Source organism: Pinus tabuliformis, chromosome 2_2 (genome assembly GCF_031772625.1).
Source record: "Pinus tabuliformis cultivar Carrire ecotype Pingquan chromosome 2_2, CPIR1, whole genome shotgun sequence".
In the NCBI taxonomy this organism is placed as follows: domain Eukaryota; kingdom Viridiplantae; phylum Streptophyta; class Pinopsida; order Pinales; family Pinaceae; genus Pinus; species Pinus tabuliformis.
In genome coordinates, this window is record NC_142300.1 from 784370428 (window position 1) to 784389142 (window position 18715).

The 18715-nt window shown below is 39.2% G+C and overlaps 1 protein-coding gene across 2 annotated transcripts in view; it reads right to left on the reverse strand.

Moving 5' to 3' along the window:
• The window catches only part of LOC149195038 (uncharacterized), a 70705-nt gene extending 52696 nt beyond the window's left edge, over positions 1-18009 (reverse strand). The window contains exon 1 of one of the 2 annotated variants that reach the window (XM_089405228.1): positions 17745-18009. In XM_089405228.1, coding sequence (XP_089261354.1) covers positions 17745-17747 — 3 coding nt within the window. In that variant the 5' untranslated portion in view covers positions 17748-18009. Of the gene's footprint in view, positions 1-17029; positions 17171-17744 lie in introns of those variants that run through there. The other variant, XM_089405229.1, reaches the window with a different exon arrangement.
• Between the last annotated feature and the right edge of the window lie 706 nt (positions 18010-18715).

The window sequence follows — 18715 nt, forward strand, 5'->3', positions numbered from 1 at the left end:
CTTAGGAGGTTGTGGGTAAGTTGCAGAGTGAAGTTGGTGGGGTACTATAGTCAGAATAGTACCTAACAGGAAAAGACCAAGGAAGAGGGAGTTGCTGTCGAGGATTTCTAGCCAAGAAATCTGGATCAGTGGTGCAGCTTCACTAAAGGTCGGAGTGGGGGCATCTCCACATTGGCAGGACGGTTTCGAAGAGGAAATTGAGGCTCAGAGGGAGTTACACCAAGAACTTCCAAGAGGGAAGTAGAGGAGCAGCGAGATGGCAGTGAACGAGGTAAGAGACCAAGACAGACTGGACAAAGCCTCAAATTCTGTAGTCTAGAAGGCCAAAATCTTATCCGTTCTAGACAGGAACCGTCTCAAGCAATTCGCCTTGAGGACAATAGCAGTCCCAGTTGACCCGGCTGATAACGATAGGTACAAGGATGCAATGGTGAGGGCTAAGAGCATCATCCTTGATAGGGTCAAGGACCATGTATTACCACATATTGCCGAGAAGAATACGGCAAATGAGATGTCGGAGGCCCTAACAAAGTTCTATCAGCATACTTCCATGCAGAGGAAGATGCTACTATAAAATCAACTGCGATCATACCAAATGCAGAAGGGAGAACAGATCGACACCTTCCTCGGTCGATTGAAGGAGATCTGGGACCATCTGACTTCCATAGGGGCCACGCCACATCAAGAATTGATGGTGAGAACAACCTTGAATGCAGTCTCAAAAGACTGGGAGGTGTTTGTCCAGAGCATACTGGGTAGGGCGACCCTTCCAGATTGAGAGGAAATGTGGGCAGCTCTTCGCCAATAAGAGATCACAAGGCTGACCAAGGCAAGAAGCGGCAACGATTGGAGGGAAAAAGTTAGAAGTTGCATTTTATGGTGTATAGGAAATTGCACATGACTGTATCCAAGGATCTAATTTTATTATTATGGTTAGCACAGTTACTTTTGATGTAAAAAGGCATGAGTTGATATTCCATATAGATAATCAGCAAGTCCAGACACCAATGTATAGAGATATTGTCTATAAGAGCAAAATTGCTGAAGAAAAGGCAGAACAAAACAAGTTTGTGTACTCTTTAACACCTGTGGTAGAACAAGATAAAATGGAACGCAGCATCTGCCATGTAGAACTGCACTCAGAAAATGTTCTTAAAGATATCTCGAGAAAGATAATAGAAGATTGCACTTCTGAATCCCCTAATGCTTTCTAGCATAGGGAACAATATTTTGTAAATCTTCCATATGATCCTTTGGCAAAAATTATTCCCCAAAAGGCTTTTGCAACCTTAATGAGTCCTTCAAAAATTAAAATATGCCAAGAGGAAATAAAAGATCTTCTAACAAAAGGTCTTATTGAGCCATCCAAGAGTGCTTGGGCTTGCAGAGGATTTTATGTTAATAAGCACTCAGAACAAAAGAGAGGAAAAGCCAAGATTAGTGGTGAATTATAAGCCACTAAACAAAGTTCTCCAACCAATTAGGTATCCACTACCTAATAAGGCTTCCTTGTTGAAAAAAAAAATTAAAGGGAAGGTAATATTCAGTAAGTTGATTTAAAGTCTGGATTTTATCAAATTTGAATTACACGAGAAGATCGACATAAAACAGTGTTTGTTGTACCCCATGGACAATACCAATGGATAGTAATGCCATTTGGAATGAAGAATGCCTCGGGGGAATTTCGAAAAAGGAAGGAAGATATTTTCAGAGATTATCCCTGGATAATAGTTTATATTGATGACATTCTAATTTGTTCCAAAAATCTCCAAGAACATCTCAAACATTTGCAAAAATTTTATGATCTTGTATATCAGCATGGCTTGGTACTTTCTGCAACTAAAATGGAGATAGGAAAGACAAAGATTGAATTTCTAGGATATAGAATAGCTAAAGGGATGATTCTTTGCCAAGAACTTGTCCTGAAAATCTTCAAGAACTATCCAAACAAGATCCTAGATAAAACACAATTACAGAGGTTTTTAGGAAGCCTGAATTATATCAAACCATTTTATAAAGGACAGGTCTCTGATATACATATTTTGCAACAAAGACTTAAGAAAAATCCTCGAGCAAGGTCAAAAGAAATGACAATGACAATCAAAAATATTAAGCAAAAATTCCAATCCTTACACCCTCTTTCTCTATCAATTGAAAAGGATAAATATATAATAGAGACTAATGCATCACAAGAAGCATGGGGAGGAGTACTACTAGAAGATCTTGAAGGAAAAGAAGAAATATGTGGATATGCCTTCGAAACTTTCAGAGGAGCAGAATTAAATTATCCTTCTAGCCACAAAGAATTTCTCGTTGTTAAGAAGACCATTTTACATTTCAAGTTGTATCTAAAGCCTGTTAAATTCACAATCATAACAGATTTAAAGATTTTGGCAGGAATGTTGAAAAACAATAGCTTGCTGACAGACAACCATACCTGTGTACAGAAATGGGTTGTTTGGTTAGAAAATTTTGATTTTGATATTGTACATAAGCCAGGGTATTTGAATTCTATAGTAGATATGTTATCTAGATAAACCCATAATAAAACTAACATTTCTTTTTTCATGTTATCCAATGCAGAGATGAAAAAGGTAAAAGAAGAAGATTTTAAACGCTGGAAACAATTTGTTTTCTCTGCTCCTGAATCTGCAACAAAAGAATACATGGACTATAAGCTTGTCCAAGAAATTATTTCCAGTCCCTTAAAGATAAATATCTTAGAAAAATGGGAAAGAAAGGCATTTTGGCAAATCAACAATGCTTATAGTCAACTGGTCAGAGAAAAACATGGAGTTTGGATTGATGAAGAAGATAACCAATGTTATTGTGATCTAGGTTTTGGCACAATGAATTGGACCACTTATTCTCTAATCCTTCAAATGGTCAAGGAGAAAGAAAAGGTCATAATTTGCGTAGACCCTGACAATATGGTAACACATCCATGGACTGGTTGGACTGAAAAAATTCTTGATAAATTATGTCCGAGAAAAGATTGGGTACAAAGACGCAGTAATTTCAACGTACACATGCAGGGAAATATGAAAGCAGTTGCCCAAAAAGAATTATGGTTTAAATTCAAACTCAAGCATCTTAGCGGGAAAATCACACCGCTAGAGCCTTTAAAATATATTCAGTATAAAAATCATGTCATAAATCCTAAAGGCAAAGTGGTTGGCACTGTAGCATAAGTAGAAGACGTAAACCTCTAAGTAGAATCCCTCCTCCAAGGGGAATTTGTTTGTTACCCTTGTCCCCTCATGAAGGGATCTGATGTTGAACAATGTTTTTCATAGAAACTTTACCCAATTCGAGACAATAACACAGAACCAGCAAGTGCAGATCCTCCAGGACCAAGTACTCAAGCTAATCTTGCAGAAGATTATTCATCTTATTCTGATATACCAATAGGGTTCTTGTGTGGAGAACCCATGTGTGTCTGTTTCTTTGATGACTGGTAAATTTTTACCTTCTCGTATTGGCCGACTCATGTGGAGCCAGTCTGTTCTCGTAGGCATTCAGCAAAAGCATCCACTGTGTAATATTTAAAGGTTCCGTGGGATTCCTAAAATCTCCACTGTGTAAGATTTTCTTTATCAGATGTAGCTATTGTGTCCTATTTAAAGGTTTCGTGGGATTCCTAAAAATCTCCATTGTGTAAGATCTTACCGGACGAATCTCTGACACTCAAAAGGACTTCTCTGACTTTTGGTGCGGATTGACCCACATCTCATAGAATCTACAGAAAAGCATGACCTATAATATCTACTTTTAGGACGATTCTCATGTACTTTGTCAGACTGTCAAAGCTTGAGGAGATGCCTTATGCTCCCTCGAGGAATTATAAATAAGGGAAGAGAGGTCTCTTATCATCATTTGGAATGAGAGTCAGTGTTCAGTTTTCTCTTGCCCTGCAACTGCGCTCAGTGTGATCATGTATGCATCTTGAGTAAATTCAAAGACAAGTCTTAGTTCAGAGTTCGACAAGCCTAATCTAAAGTGGCAGGGCTCTTAAGACATTAAGTCGTGAGGTGAGTCATGTATTGCTTGCAATTAGACAACATCCTTTGCTGAAACAGTTTTCAATATGTAGGAATAAATGTTACGAGGAGCTGATGCACTGAGAAAGACAAGATGATTCTATGTTCCAAAATTCACATCTTCACATGAAGCTCTCCCAAATCTCTGATGCTTTTGTTTAGATGAATAGTCCTCAAGTGACTCAAGACATCGGCCAAGACATGTATATGAGTCAATAGATTTTCCATCCATCTTCGTCATATCCCTACTAACTTCTACCACTTCATCATTGTGGTCTGAGAACTTGTCGAAGACCAAAAAAAAATGATCCATCCGCAGAAACAAGAGCTAATGAAACAAATGAAGGAATAATTAGTGGCATGGGTTTCATCATCAGCGGCCGATGGAGTTCCACCACCTTGACCCTCTATGTATCATCAATCAACGTCAATTCCCTTTTACCCGCTATCAAATGTATCTAGGTTAACATTCCAATGCTAGAAAATGTATGGAGATCCACATCCACCCCTGTCCAATCTAGGTTGCGGAAAGATTCATCAAACTTGTGTACTGCAACATTAGAGGTTAGATTATCATACAAGGTGTTATTATCTTATGGTCATAGTAGTCAAAAATAAATTGTCTTTCAAATTTTGTCAAAAGTATAAAAGTGTGGCTATGATCTTGTGGAAGATCTAGCTTTAGGTCTTAAGTTGGAATAAAAAATTTATTATTTATTGTAAATATGTCAAAGTGTGTCAAGAGTCACAAAAAATGATCTTTTATATCCCAAGGGGTCAAGTAAGTAGGTTTAGGGTTAAGTTACATCAAGAAACCATGAGCAAGATCATGCTGCCATGCCTTGTCATCATGGGCACAAATTTGTAGGTGTCTTGATTCAGTTAAAATGTCAAATCATGATTAGTCATGACATCAGCGACAGTACAACGATCAAGAGGACGATGTTGCGCTTTTTCCAAGTGTTACGCTTTTGGTTATTCAAGTTCAAATTTGTAATTATCGCCCAGCAAGTCCGCTCTCAACCACCTTGGGAGGTTATGGTTATCTTCACATAAGATCTCACAGCTCTGCATTTTTCCATCAGAGGCTCGTTGTGTGGTCATTTATGCTCGCTGCGCAAAGGAGGCAGGGGAGCGCTGCGCTTGTAGACAGTGTTGCGCTTTTTTTCAAGACGGTGGTCAAATTGCTTCTCCGGGTGCAAATTACAGTTTTATTCGATACCGTAATTTTATATGACTACCAAATTGCATGGATCAGCTCAAAAAACAACTTGGAAACTTGCAAAATACTAAATTTCATTATCGTTGCGCTTTCTGTCATTCGTTGCACTTTCCGTCATTCGTTGCACTTTTTGTCTTTCGCTACGCTTTCTCTGTGTGTTGCGTTTTGTGTTTTATCATTGCCAAACAGTTAAATTCCAGTTTGCAGCCTCCATATGCAAAGTCTACCATGTCATTCAACTGAATTGAAGCTCCTTACCATAATCTTTGTGAGCTTAGAGGTGATTGAGTTTGTTTTCTCATGCGTTGCGCCTATCTATTTAAATTTTCTGCCACTAGGACCAAGCATGTAGTTGTTGTCTTCGGGTTTTCAAGAGGTGATTGGTGTTAATTGGTCTGTTTTATAGGGTTTTATGTTCTCATTTGTCATCAAATCCTAATTAAGAGCCCCTTTTTCATTATTGCTATCACACTTGTTGCACCAATTAAATTTGCATTGAGATTACAATTTAAAAACCCTAGAGTATCCCTCTGCTGCAAAAAACCATGTCAACTCCAAAGGGAAGGAAACACAAGGGAGGTGCCATTGTCAGATTTGAACCCCAAGACCTCACATTCATCAATGCAGACCCAGCTATCAGAGTTGCCTTTGAGCAAGTGGGATGTATCAGATTTTGTGAAAAAAATCAAGGGTATAATGTAGAACTCACTAAGGAGTTTGCCATGAACTTTAATGGGTTGGAGGCTAAGGTTGGAGAGCTCACCTTTCCAGTTTCAGATGTCACAATATCAGCTGCAACAAAGATTCCCCTTCAAGGAGAGAAATGGTTCAAGGGCATGCCTCTTGATATTGCCCATTATAAAGATTTTCTAAAGCCTGAGTATAGAGATAAAGAGTATGGGTCCATTGTTCCTAAAGAGTATTTACTTGAACATCACAACAAGCTTTTGTAAGCTATTCAGAGGTATTTTACATGTGAGGGTAGGTTTGGAAGGATTTATCAATACCATTTTAGACTCTTGATGCATTTTACAGGGAAGAGCCCCTTGAATTTTCCCTTCTATCTATTCAAGAGTCTCAGCAAGATGGCAGACAAAGTGCAAGGAAAACAAATCCAAGTGGAACCTAGCCTTTTCCACTTTTCCTTAACTAAGTTGTTGGTATTGGAGGAGCTAAATAAAAGAAATCAATCATGGCAGTGATTTGTAGATTCTTCAAACCTGGTAGTTGACTTGCCAACCATTTCTTTGAGTAAAAAAGAAACACCCTCAACAATGTCAAAAGACATTCAATCACCAACTGGAAGTTTAGTGAAAAGGCCCTCAGCTACAGTGTAGTCAACAGAAAAGAAGAAAGGCAAGAAGCTACAATTTTCTCTAGAAGTGGTGGATGTCCCTAAAAATCCCCTCACTAGGTCTATTGCAAAAAGGCTACCCTTGGAGCAAACATTTGAAGCCATGGAAACCATACCAAAAGATGAGGTTGTCGATGATAAAGTCAAAGAGATTGCACAATTGTAAGAACAGTTAAAGAAGGCCTATATGCTTATTGCACAATTGTGGCAAGAAAATAAGCAATTAAAGAAAGTTATTCTAGAAAAGACAACTAAACCTAGTGAAGATGTACCAATGGCTAAAGCTACACCAATTGTGACCAAATCCAAGGGCAAAGAAAAGGTAGTGAAAGAGGCTATTAAAGAGGCAGAAGTTCCAACAGCCAGAGTTACCAGATCCTCGACCAAAAAACTATAGATTTAGGAAGAGAAGACAGTGCAAGAAGAGAAGACAAATATAGATGAGGGAAAGCATACCTTTAACAGGTTGAGAATGCAATTGAAGAAGGCTCACAAGGAGATTTTTGAGCTCAAGTAGCAGGATGAAATGGCTAGGAAATAGATGAGTGATCTTTTGGACATCTATCAGCTAGCAATGGACAATGCCAAATATATGTTGAAGAGGTCCCTTCCACTACATAGGCAGCTAAAGAATATATGCAGGCAGAATCTTACCATGAGGAAGGAGTTAAGGGATACCAAACAGCAGTTGAAAGAGATGCAGGAGAAAGATAGAGGTAAATTGGATCTGTTGGTTGAAGCAGCGAAAGTTTGAATGCTGGGAAAGGGTGAAATAACATAGTTTTGATTTTTTATTTTTGCCTAGAGTATGCTTGTTTATGGAGTTGAGGCTAAACGTGATAATGGTTTGCATAAAATCTCTCCTACAAACACAGTTAGTCCAAGTTCTCAAGTCATTTTTGAAAAAGCAACTTTCACAACATTTTTGTGCCCTAGCTAGCATTAAGGTTAGGGTTTTTTGGTGTGGAGATGAATGTTTTGCATTTTTAGCGAAAAGGAGCTTGAAAGGGGTATGTGGCATGATTATTGTAATGTTAGCATCATCACCAACATGAGCAACTTGTCCAAAGACCTCACTGTCACTCAAACCATGAAAACAAATGATGTTGCGCTTTTTCAACTGGCGTTGCATTTTTGGCTATGGATGAAATTATCGAAGTTGGAGGCTTTGTGTCGTGAAAGAAATCTTCTAAGGGGGGAATTATCCATGTACATGATTGTTCACACAGGCTGAAGTCATCAAGCAGCTCAGGAATCGACCGGAGGTATCTCAACCATGGAGCGTTGTGTTTTCTTGTTGTCAAACCTCACTGTCACTCAAACCATGAAAACAGATGGTGTTGTGCTTTTTCAACTGACATTGTGTTAATGGCTATGGATGAAATTATCGAAGTTGGAGGCTTTGTGTGGTGAAAGAAATCTTCTAAGGGGGGAAATTATCCATGTACATAATTATTCACACATGTTGAAGTCATCCGGCAGCTCAGGAATCAACTGGAGGTATCTCAACCATGGAGTGTTGTGTTTTCTTGTGTTTTTCTTTTTCTGGAGAATTAGGAGGTTGCGTGGCGTCAGAGCTACGCTTCCAAACAGTCATCTTTTTGACAAAGTAACCCAAGTCAAAATATTCTGTAATTTGTTTTTATGGTCTTAGTAATTGTAATGAAGCATCTAATGACTCACAAGCTCAATTTGGGCTGAGAATTTAATGTAAAAATGCTTACAAAAGATCTAGTTAAGCAGTTCCTAGTTTTCAAAATCAGTTCTATTTCATTGCATAAGTTAGAAACAGAAATCCCAATGAGGAATTTGGTTCCTAGAGGTGGGAACAAACTTGTATTAGCCTATTTATGATGTGATTTTAATCAAGCAAAGGGTTGGTTAGGTTCAGGAGAAGGGACATTGTGTACTACACTTATTTTGATATATTTTACAGTGAATGAAGACAGAGGTGGAATTTCCAAGGATTCCCGTGTTAGTTTGCTTTGGAGATGTGCTTTCTTCCTTTGTAAGTTATCTTCTATAACAATCATGAATTGAAATGTATCCTCTTGTTTAGTTAAACAAAGATATTGACTTAGAATTCACTCCAAATAGTGTCATGTTTCAGTTTGCTAGACATCTATGTTTTCTGTTAAAATGACAGTGAGAATTAATCTTAGTGTTTGATGCTTTGTTTGTCATTTTCCATTTGTCTTCCACTCACCCTCCTACACCAATTTTAAACTGAAAAACTCTAAAGAGACTACCTACCTTGACCCTGTAGGAGCTCCTCTTTCTCTTCATTTCATCACTAGAAACATGATCAGGTAGACATGACTCCATGCCCAATGGATCTGTCTCCTTTCCTACAAAATCTTTAAAAGTTTATACCCTATTGAGCACCATACCTAGCCTAACATTTGAGTAACTGAACATTCTAGACAGAGAGAGCCCTCTCTAAAGCTAGAAGTGCTAGATTCTAGCTTACAAGTGGTTTTGTGGTTACCTCTAATTTCCTCTCCTCAGCCTAGGGAAATTACAGAATGCTAACACAAGGCTACAAATCGTGTACCTTTGTCAACAGACAATAAATCATAGCCCCTTTTGAATCTTCGTACAGGTTTTAAGCCATTCAGCTTTAAACCCATGCGCTAGCAACTATGAACATACAGACAGGGATTGTCAAAATTTTGAATGAACGCCAACAAGTGACCAGAGTTTAGGGCCACCACTTTTAGTATTCGTTCTACCTCGGGGTCAAGGGAGACCAAATCAAATTACTCAGTGCAAGTGGGAGTGATACGATACTCACTATTTCAGCTTAACTCCTCCAAATCATTTTTCCTTGGCATCAGCTTAGAAATCATCCATGCAATACTAGGCTTCTCAAGCCTTTCAATTGAAACCTTCAGATTTAGACATGTAAAGAAACCGAGAACTCTGGACTTCACAAGCCTCGATTAACCTGTATACCGATTTGCCTATCATCATTGACATCTCGAGTTTCATTTTTGAGAGGAATTCATCTACTTCTCAATGCCAACTCTGCTTTAAGAGATTTAAGGTTTTTTTTCTATGAGACTCAAACTTCTTTAGTAAAGCACTCCAAAATTCTTTCCTTACCATGGATTCAAGATTTTTTACGAATTATTCTCTACATGTCATAAAGATTTGAAATTACTGCTCTAACCTATTTATTCGAAAGGAGCTTGACACAAGTCTCTTGATCAACAAGAGCTCACCACTTGACTCAAATTGTTTAAAAATCTTTCCAATCTCATCTGGCGGGTCAAGCTCAATACTCTTCAAGTTCTCTATTGTCAAAATATTTTTAATGCGGGGCATTCGAACTGAAGGCATTTGTTTATCAGTGGCCCTTTTGCTAACCAACAATGCTAACTCGGTAAAAATCTCACATATTCAAGGCACCCCACATTTTTCAGGGCACACATGCTCATTCCCACGTAGATGTTCAGCAACACAATTGGGTCATGAAAATGGTCCTTGTAACCACATGTCCTTGTACATCCCTTCATGAGGCATGGGGTTTGACAGTATCTTTCATGGAAAGCATGCCTATCATGATCCCCAAACTCAATTGGGACAACACAAGGATTTTGGCAACTAGGAAGAGAACATTTTTTCTTCCAGATATGTTGGGGAAAATTGCACTTGTGTGGACCCTCGTGCCCAAGCCTAATAGAACAAGACTTGTTGCAGTGGGATGACTTCTTAAACAAGTCACAAATTTCACCGCAGGTGTGGTTTTTCGTTTTACAATCATGGGGGCCATCATGCCCTGCCAAATCTTTGCATTCTACAACTGAATTCTCTACTTCCTCCTTAGTGCAAAAGGTGCACTTTTCTGAACACACATGGCTACCCATACAAGAATGAGAGGAGACATGGCCTTTTTCAAGCATACATCTCCAAAAACATTTAGAGCATTTACATCCGCAAACAGACAGGCTTTGCTTCATTTTTGCAATACCTGCAGCAACCTATAACTATAATTGATGCACCTCGTCAGCACTGGAAAAGTCCACTATGTTTGACATCAACCATTGTTCAACTTGCTTTCGTCTTCTATCAACCAATGCACCCAAAAAGCTTTCGAAAAAAGAGTGCCACCATTCACCATTAATACCTTTTCTTGGCACGACATTTTGTAATCTTGACCTCAGCTTAGATAACATGCTTCCAACATCTTCTGTTGGTTCTAGTCAAGGGGCCAATTCTAAGCCAATATCAAGGAAATCAAACATAATATCCTCAACAGCGACGGGAAAATCCAAAACTTCTTCCTGTGTATCCAAATTAACTAGCATTTGAATTTCTCCAGTGGTGGAGAGGCATTTTGATTTTGAATCTATAATATTATGAAGGGAAACACATACTCTCAACCATAAAACCTCGCATTAAACAATTGTAACATTTTATTCTTACAAAATATCATCACAAATTAAACAATTCTCTTAATAACTCAATATAACTCATCTTGAATATAACAGCAAGACCTTGTATCTCCTGTCTTGAATATAACAACAAGACCCTGTATCCCCTGTCTTGAATATAACAGCAAGACCTTGTATCTCTTGTCTTGAATATTAAAGCAAGACCATGTTTCTCCTGTATTGAATATAAGAGCAAGACCTTGTATCTCTTCCTACACAAGAAATTAACGTTGGCTCCCACCTTACTGAGTGGTCTTCTTCAAATACAAGTTTAAATGGATTATTAGGCTGAGCAAGTTTCTATTTTACAGGCTTTCATATAAATTCAGAGTTGTTGTGTAATTGACTTTGTTTTGAAAATTAGTTGAAGCAAAAAGGAATAAAATCACCAACAATAATAGCTCTAAATAAGAGAGAACATATATTATAAATTCACTAATAATAAATGCCCTATTACCGCTCAAACTAGCAGGGGACCTAAAGGGAAAATGCTAGGCCAAGGGAAACAAATGGAGAATTAGCCCACTGTCAACTCAGCCAAGGCTCCCTACTATTTACGGACTTTCACTGATGGGAGGAGACCTGGTATACTATGGAGTCACTAATGAAGGATAACTCAATGAGTGGATGTGGAGGACCCAAATGATTCCCTTTCTAGAAGAGATTGAAGGATACAGCTTGCTTTCTTTCTAAGCAAGGTACAATGTCTTCTAAGAGAGGAATGAGAGGATTTGAGGGTTAGGTTTAGGTGATGTGATTCGTGAAAGAGTTTCCCAATCCCTCAAATCCTTATTGAAATTGGTATCTCAAATGGTTCTTGAAGAATTGTCTTTTCAAAGGAACTAGACCACATAGGACCAAGTGGACATAGTGTAGTGTAGGAGGAAAGAGTTTAGCAACCAATGATGTTCTTACCCTAGACAAGGTGGGGGAAAGGATCAAAGAAAGAATATTCACTTAGAGGTGTTAAATTGATCCTATGAGGCACTGGCCTTGGGGATGTTAGGGCAAAGTCCGATCTCGGAGCTAGGGCTTGGCTTTTCTCACAACTCCACCGTCGGAATGGGCTCAAATTTGGAGGAGGTCTTGAGGAAACACCAGCGCAGGAGAGGCTAGGAGATCGAATTTTTTGGAGGGATAGTTTGCGGGGATGATCCAAGTGGATATTGGGGGCCACCTGCCTATTCCACTTAGACCCCCACCATTGTTTCTTTCAGTTTTTCAGTTTCCTTGTTTGTAGCACAATTTACTATTTTAGGCAGTTTTTCGGGTCCTGAACTTCTAGAGCCGTTTTGAGGCCCTAAACAACATGGAAAAACCAAGGCAAACATGGGTCATTAACTAATGTTGGCCATTCAAAAGTTGTAGTCCTCGGATAGATCTTTCTAACGACGTATTGTGCTCGTCAAACAGAGATCGTATGCCAAAGTTACGACCCCGAGAAGTTGATGTACCAATTTACCCAAACGAGGCCCATAGTTTGGCACTTCATCTCCTAGGGTTATATTTTTGGATATTTAAGGTTTTCCATTGTTTCTCAATAATAAATAGGCCTTTGAGCCTCATTGTAACATAGATCAGAGGCATATAGCCGCCACATCTCTTCTCAGAGATAAGCTACCATCGTCCGAGCTAGTCTTTACCCCATTCTATTTGTAAGCATATTTCAGTATTTGATATTAATGAAATGAAGTGTTATTTCTGTTGCATCTTTGTATTTATGGTTATATTTGTAGTTTGTTGTGTTCCTATTTAAATCCGGATCAGTGGTATCAGAGCGGTCTGCGCTTTCTCTGTTGTTCTTTGCATGTCCCCAACGAGGTCGAGATATAAGGAGTTAGGGCTCGATCTAGTTGAATCTTTGCAAGATCAGCCTCACAAACCTCGACGGACGCCCATGGGGAAGAAAAGAAAAACAAGGGATCAGGGATCTTATCAAAATATTGCTCGAGGAGGCCCTCGAGAAACAAAGGAACACGATGATGGATAACTTTGCCCAAATCCTTCAACGGTTGCCCACCGACGGTGCATCCACATCCAGCAGCCACTCTGGAGGCTCCACTCCTTTTAAGGTACAAGTAAACTTTGACATTCCCATATTTGAGGGCCAAATAGATGCAGACATTGTAAATAAATGGTTAAATCTGCTAGAAAGATATTTTTCTGTTCATGATTTTTCCGACCGAGAAAAGACTACTTTTGCTCTTCTCAAAGCCACCCCCCACGTCAAGGACTGGTTGGAAACCTACTATGAGCAGAAGGATGAAAGTACAACCTCACTGTTTTCAACCGCTCCCATTTGGAATTTGTTCCGGGACACCATCAAGGAGCAGTACTACCTTGTCGGGAGCTATGAGGACAAATACATAAAGTGGACCACGCTAAGGCAAGGAAGGGACCAATATGTGTCGACGGTTACCAATGTTTTTCATACCCTTCGCACGAAGTTGGGTATCAAGGATTCTGAGAAACATTGGGTACTCAAGTACCGCAGCTGACTACACAATACATCCAGGACGAAATGGAGTTCCTGGACATCTCCTCGCTCGACACAGTGTACTGATATGCCATCAAGATCGAGAAGAAGTTTAAACAGAAGAAGCGAGAATTTGGAACTGCGAATTTGAAGCAAGGGCTAAAGGTGACCCCAAACCACAAAACAAAGGACAAAGCCAAGGTTGGACAGCCCAGGACAACCCGCTAAAGCGCAAGCAAAGAATAACACCGCGAAGCCGAAGAAGGACATGGGAAAGTCGTGTGAGTTCCATAAGAGCTCCACTCACAACACGAATGAGTGTCGGGCCAATCAGTCACTGGTGGTCGAGCTAAAGGCTTCAGAATCAGATGTATGTTCAGACTCCAAATCAAAACCTGACAAGGGGAATGACAAGGGGAAGCAGATTATCGATGCAAAGCCCAACGCCACCGTTGCCACCACAAAGATCCAAAAGGAGAAACCCAAAGATCTAGAGGAGGAGGAGCGCCTCTTCCACTCCCATATGTGGGTAAAGAGTTCCCCGCTACAGTTCATTGTCGATAGCGAGAGCCAAAAGAACCTCATTTCAACAGAGGTCGTGAAGCGGTTGGGCTTACCGACCACAGCACACCCACAACCATACACAATCAAGTGGCTTCACCAAGGACAAGATCTTCGCGTGAGCCAACAATGTCGCCTTCCATACAGCATCAAGCCCTTCACGGATGAGGTATTATGTGACGTTGCTCCCCTTGATGTTTGTGATGTATCATTAGGCCAACCATACTTGTGTAAGTAGCATGTTGTGTATGAGTCAAGGCCTCGCGTTGTTATTGTTACCTTGGGAAATAAGTTGTACCGGATACCGGAGGTAGCACCGCCTACCGCCATCTCTTTAGTTACTGCAAAATAATGCAGTAAGCTCATTTCCAAAACCGGGAAATTTCTTTTCCTAATGATACACCCTTAGGGAAGGAAGAAGACGGTGGCCACGACCTCCAAACAGGGCCCCTCCACACAATAACAACAAATGGAGAAAGTCGTGGAAGAGTACGAGGACATGTTCACCTCCCCAACAAGGGTGCCTCTGCACTGTCAGGTCAAGTAGTCCATCGATCTGACCCCAGGTGCATCATTGCCCAATGGACCAATCTATCAATGCTCTGTTCTGGAGAACGATGAAATTAACAGGCAGATTCAGGAGCTGTTGTAGAAAGGTCACATCCGCTCGAGTTCATCGCCCTGTGGGAACCTAATCGTGTTAGTACAAAAGAATGATGGGACTTGGAGACTCTATATTGACTATCGGGCGCTGAACAAGATCACTGTACAGAATAGGTACCCAATCCCATGGATTGATGACCTTCTGGACCAACTCAAGGGAGCAAAATATTTTAGCAAGATCGACTTGAAGTCCGGATATCACCAGGTACGAATCGAACGCTTCGATGTGTGGAAGACTACCTTCAAATCCAAGGAGGGCCTTTTCCAATGGTTGGTTATGCCTTTCAGGTTGACGAATGCTCTGCAACCTTCATGAGGTTGATGGATGACATCTTGCGGCCATTCACCAACTCATTTGTAGTGGTATACTTGGATGACATCCCGATCTTCATCCAGAGTTGGGAAGAGCACCTCCACCACATCCGACAGGTTCTCCAAACACTGTGGCAACACAAGTTGTGTGCCAATTTGGAGAAATGCACTTTTGGCATTACCCAGGTTCACTATCTGGGATACATTATTGATGAACGAAGGGTGCATGTGCGAGTATTTACTCTGAAATACGAGCTTTTGACTGCACAGTAGTCAAAATGGAAGATCAGTTGTAGTTACGCTACTCCGAAGAGAAGCTGTCACCCTTCACCAAAACCAAATTCGTCTGTCCATCTACATCGCATCTTCGTTGTCATATCAAAAGGGATCTCTTCTTTGTCAACACTAGCCTAAAGGGAGACAACACAATTTGTCCTGCTCAAGTTGTGCCGGAGCTTCCAAATGATGAAGCCTTGTGGGGCGCAGAGAGATACAGAAGGAAATCGCCCAAGCATTTGAAAACTGAGAACCAAATTGAACGAAGGACTAGGGAGAAAGGTCTGCCGTTCACTTTTCTCTCTACAAGATCAACATCTAATGGCAAGATGACAGTGGTAAACGTAAGAAGCCTTGCCTTGAAAAAGATCTATAAGCCTGTGAATTCAATAGATTTAAATCTTATAAGTTGGATAAAGGTTCTAGGAGCGTAACCAAGACCATATGATCAAGATCAAGAACTCCATTCTCATGGTTTTAAATTAACAATTGCCATTGCCATAGACGTCTCCTTGGTCATGTTCATATTTAGCTTAGCTAGTGGTAAGATGTGTTTTTAAGATAGTGTGGTTTTGTGTTGCAAGAAAATATATATATATAATTGGTGTTAATGGGGTGTTAGATATATTTATATGTGATTGTTTTGTTAAAAGGAGTTGGTGATAAAAATCAAATGCAGAATTACAAAGAACAGATTAATGTGATTGTTGTGTTTAGGGAGCATTAGTCACAGGTAGTTAATAAGGTCAAGCTGGTGTGACCCGTTGCTGGGGGAGCATTAGTCACAAGTAGTTCTTAATAAAGTCAAGTTGTAGAATTGTCTGCTCCGGGAGTGTCAATACCGGTTATTTTATAAGGTCAAGTTGTAGAATTGTTTGCTGAAGACATTCTGTACCCAGAATGCTATCCTATATAGTTGATGAAGGTTGCAGAGAGTCGTCGATTCACAGATGGTGGCAGTTCCATAGAATGGTTCAATATCGAGACTGACCGGTTGTGCTCTGGGAGGTTGAGAAGCATCAATTCTACAAAGCATGTCAACGATGGTTTGAAGTGGTTATGTCTTAAATAAATCAAGTTGGAAGCTCGAAAGTGTGGTGAAGAAAAAAGCGGAAACCGTGAGATTTCAGAGTGGATATGAGTGCTAGTGATGACCATATCAGACAAATCTGACAAAGATTTATTTATTATTGTAATATGTGTTTTCCATGTAAGCATTATGGGAGGGTGTTGGAAGTAATGCTTCCATGTCATGTGTGGTTATCCATCTAGAAGTAATTATTTTCCTATGTGTGAGTTGTAATAGCTATCTAGATATATTGTAGTCAATAATCTATATGCTATAAATATGTAACTATTAATATCAATAAAAAATATCAAGTGTGTGATTTGTTGTGTGTTATGGCTCTCATTCATTTTCTAGCAATGAATATAAACTAATTTGATATTTGGTTGAGAACACTCTACATCCTGTATAAAGAAGAAAATGTGTAAGCATCGAATGTAATGTGAGAAAAATATAAGGCCACTTTATTATAACTAACTTAAAAAACAAATGTATAAACAAATATAAGCCATACAATCAATTTCTTAATTACTCAATAAAGAAAAAATTCCATCTAAATATAATTTTGTTCATGGGCATGAATATAAGTAAGAGCCTGAGGAGGCGAAAAGCAGTTGCAGAACCTCAATGCTACGCACAAACTGAGACTGAGGTAAGTGCAAAACCCTAAGATCTTTCTATCTCTTGGAATAGGTAAATCTCGAAGCTTTTTCTCTGTGGTTTGGTTTTGTCATAATCTACCATCGAAATCCTCAACTTAATAATCATCCATAATTCGCACTGTTCGTGATAAAACTGCAGTGATTTGCTCTCGGTTAGTTTCACAAGTTGGCTGACGCTCGGAGTAGACTGATCCAACATTTCTGTAAGTTGGATTTTTGAGGTTTCTATAATTAGAGTATTGAAAACATATAAAAGGGATTCGGAGGATTGATAACATATAAAAGGGACTCGATGTATTGGGGAAGGATGTCAATGGAGGTCTCGACTCTCGCCCACGCCGAGATATTGGCATCTTGAATCCTTACTCCACTGGAGACTCGGACCACACGAATTCGAGAGAAACTATGCAAAGCCGTTGCGAAAGAGATTGCTGTCCAAGAGGCCATGGTGAGGATCGCGTATTTCAAGAATGGATGGATCCCGGTTGGGGTGAGAAACAGAGGGGAATCGAAATGAAAAATAACGGTGGAGGTGCGTCTGGGTTTTAGTTATCGGATCAACTGAGAAAAATAATGGCAAGAAGAACAAGGAATCAGTTGAGAAAAATAATGGCAAGGAGGGCAAGGAATTGAGGAGAAAAGATGGAGGACCAGATCATACTGTGATTGCACCTACCATTAGCCCTATCAGAGCTCATGTTCTCAGCCAATCGATGTCTGGGCTAGGGTTCCCCTAAAGTTTGTGAAGCCCAAAAGCATCGATCATGAGCACAAGCAGCAGCATCATCATAACCTTAAAGCTAAAAAAATCTGTTAGAAAGGTTCATGTCTCCGTGGGATGAATAGGAATATCAAGAATAATAATGACATGACGGTTGATCTTAAGAAGAATAGCGAATATAGGAAGCAGGTGATCGTGGATGGATTGGTGCTTAAGAAGAATAGCGAATATAGGAAGCAGGTGATCGTGATGGATTGGTGCACTAGAAGAATAGTAGGTACTTTACGAGAGAGATGTTGTAATAAGGTGATTATGGGTGGATTGGTGCACAAAAAGAATAATAAGCCTTTTGTGATATAGATGTAATGTTTTGTTAAATATTGATTGGGTTAAAATAAAATAAATAATATTAAAAAATATAATTAGAATTTATTAAAATTAATATTTAAATTAATTTAGATCTATTTTAGTTTTGGAACTATCAAAAATTGAGAGGGATCAAATCTCTTGAGTGCTCTAGGTAAATCTGGAGTTAAGATGGATCTAGGCTGGTTCATAAAAAGCAGGTTTATCATTGACTAGTATTAAATTTGACTAATATCATTTCATGAATGTAAACTAATTTGTTATTATTATAAAAAGAAAGAAAAAAGCCATCTAAAATCACTTGTCAATTGTAAAGGGACAGTTTTTAACTCCTACCAGATATCTCAAGGTTTGTAGAATAATTCCTTATTCTTATCAGGAAAATATATATATATATATATATATATATATCATCTAAAATAACTTGCAAGTGTTTAGTAAAAAAGTAGGTTTTCATTCCTCTTAGATACCTCTGGATTATCTTTAGTGTAAAAAATCAGGTCATCTAAAAACACTGGTAAGTAGTTAGTTAGTAAGAGAGAAAGTTTTCACACTTGCTA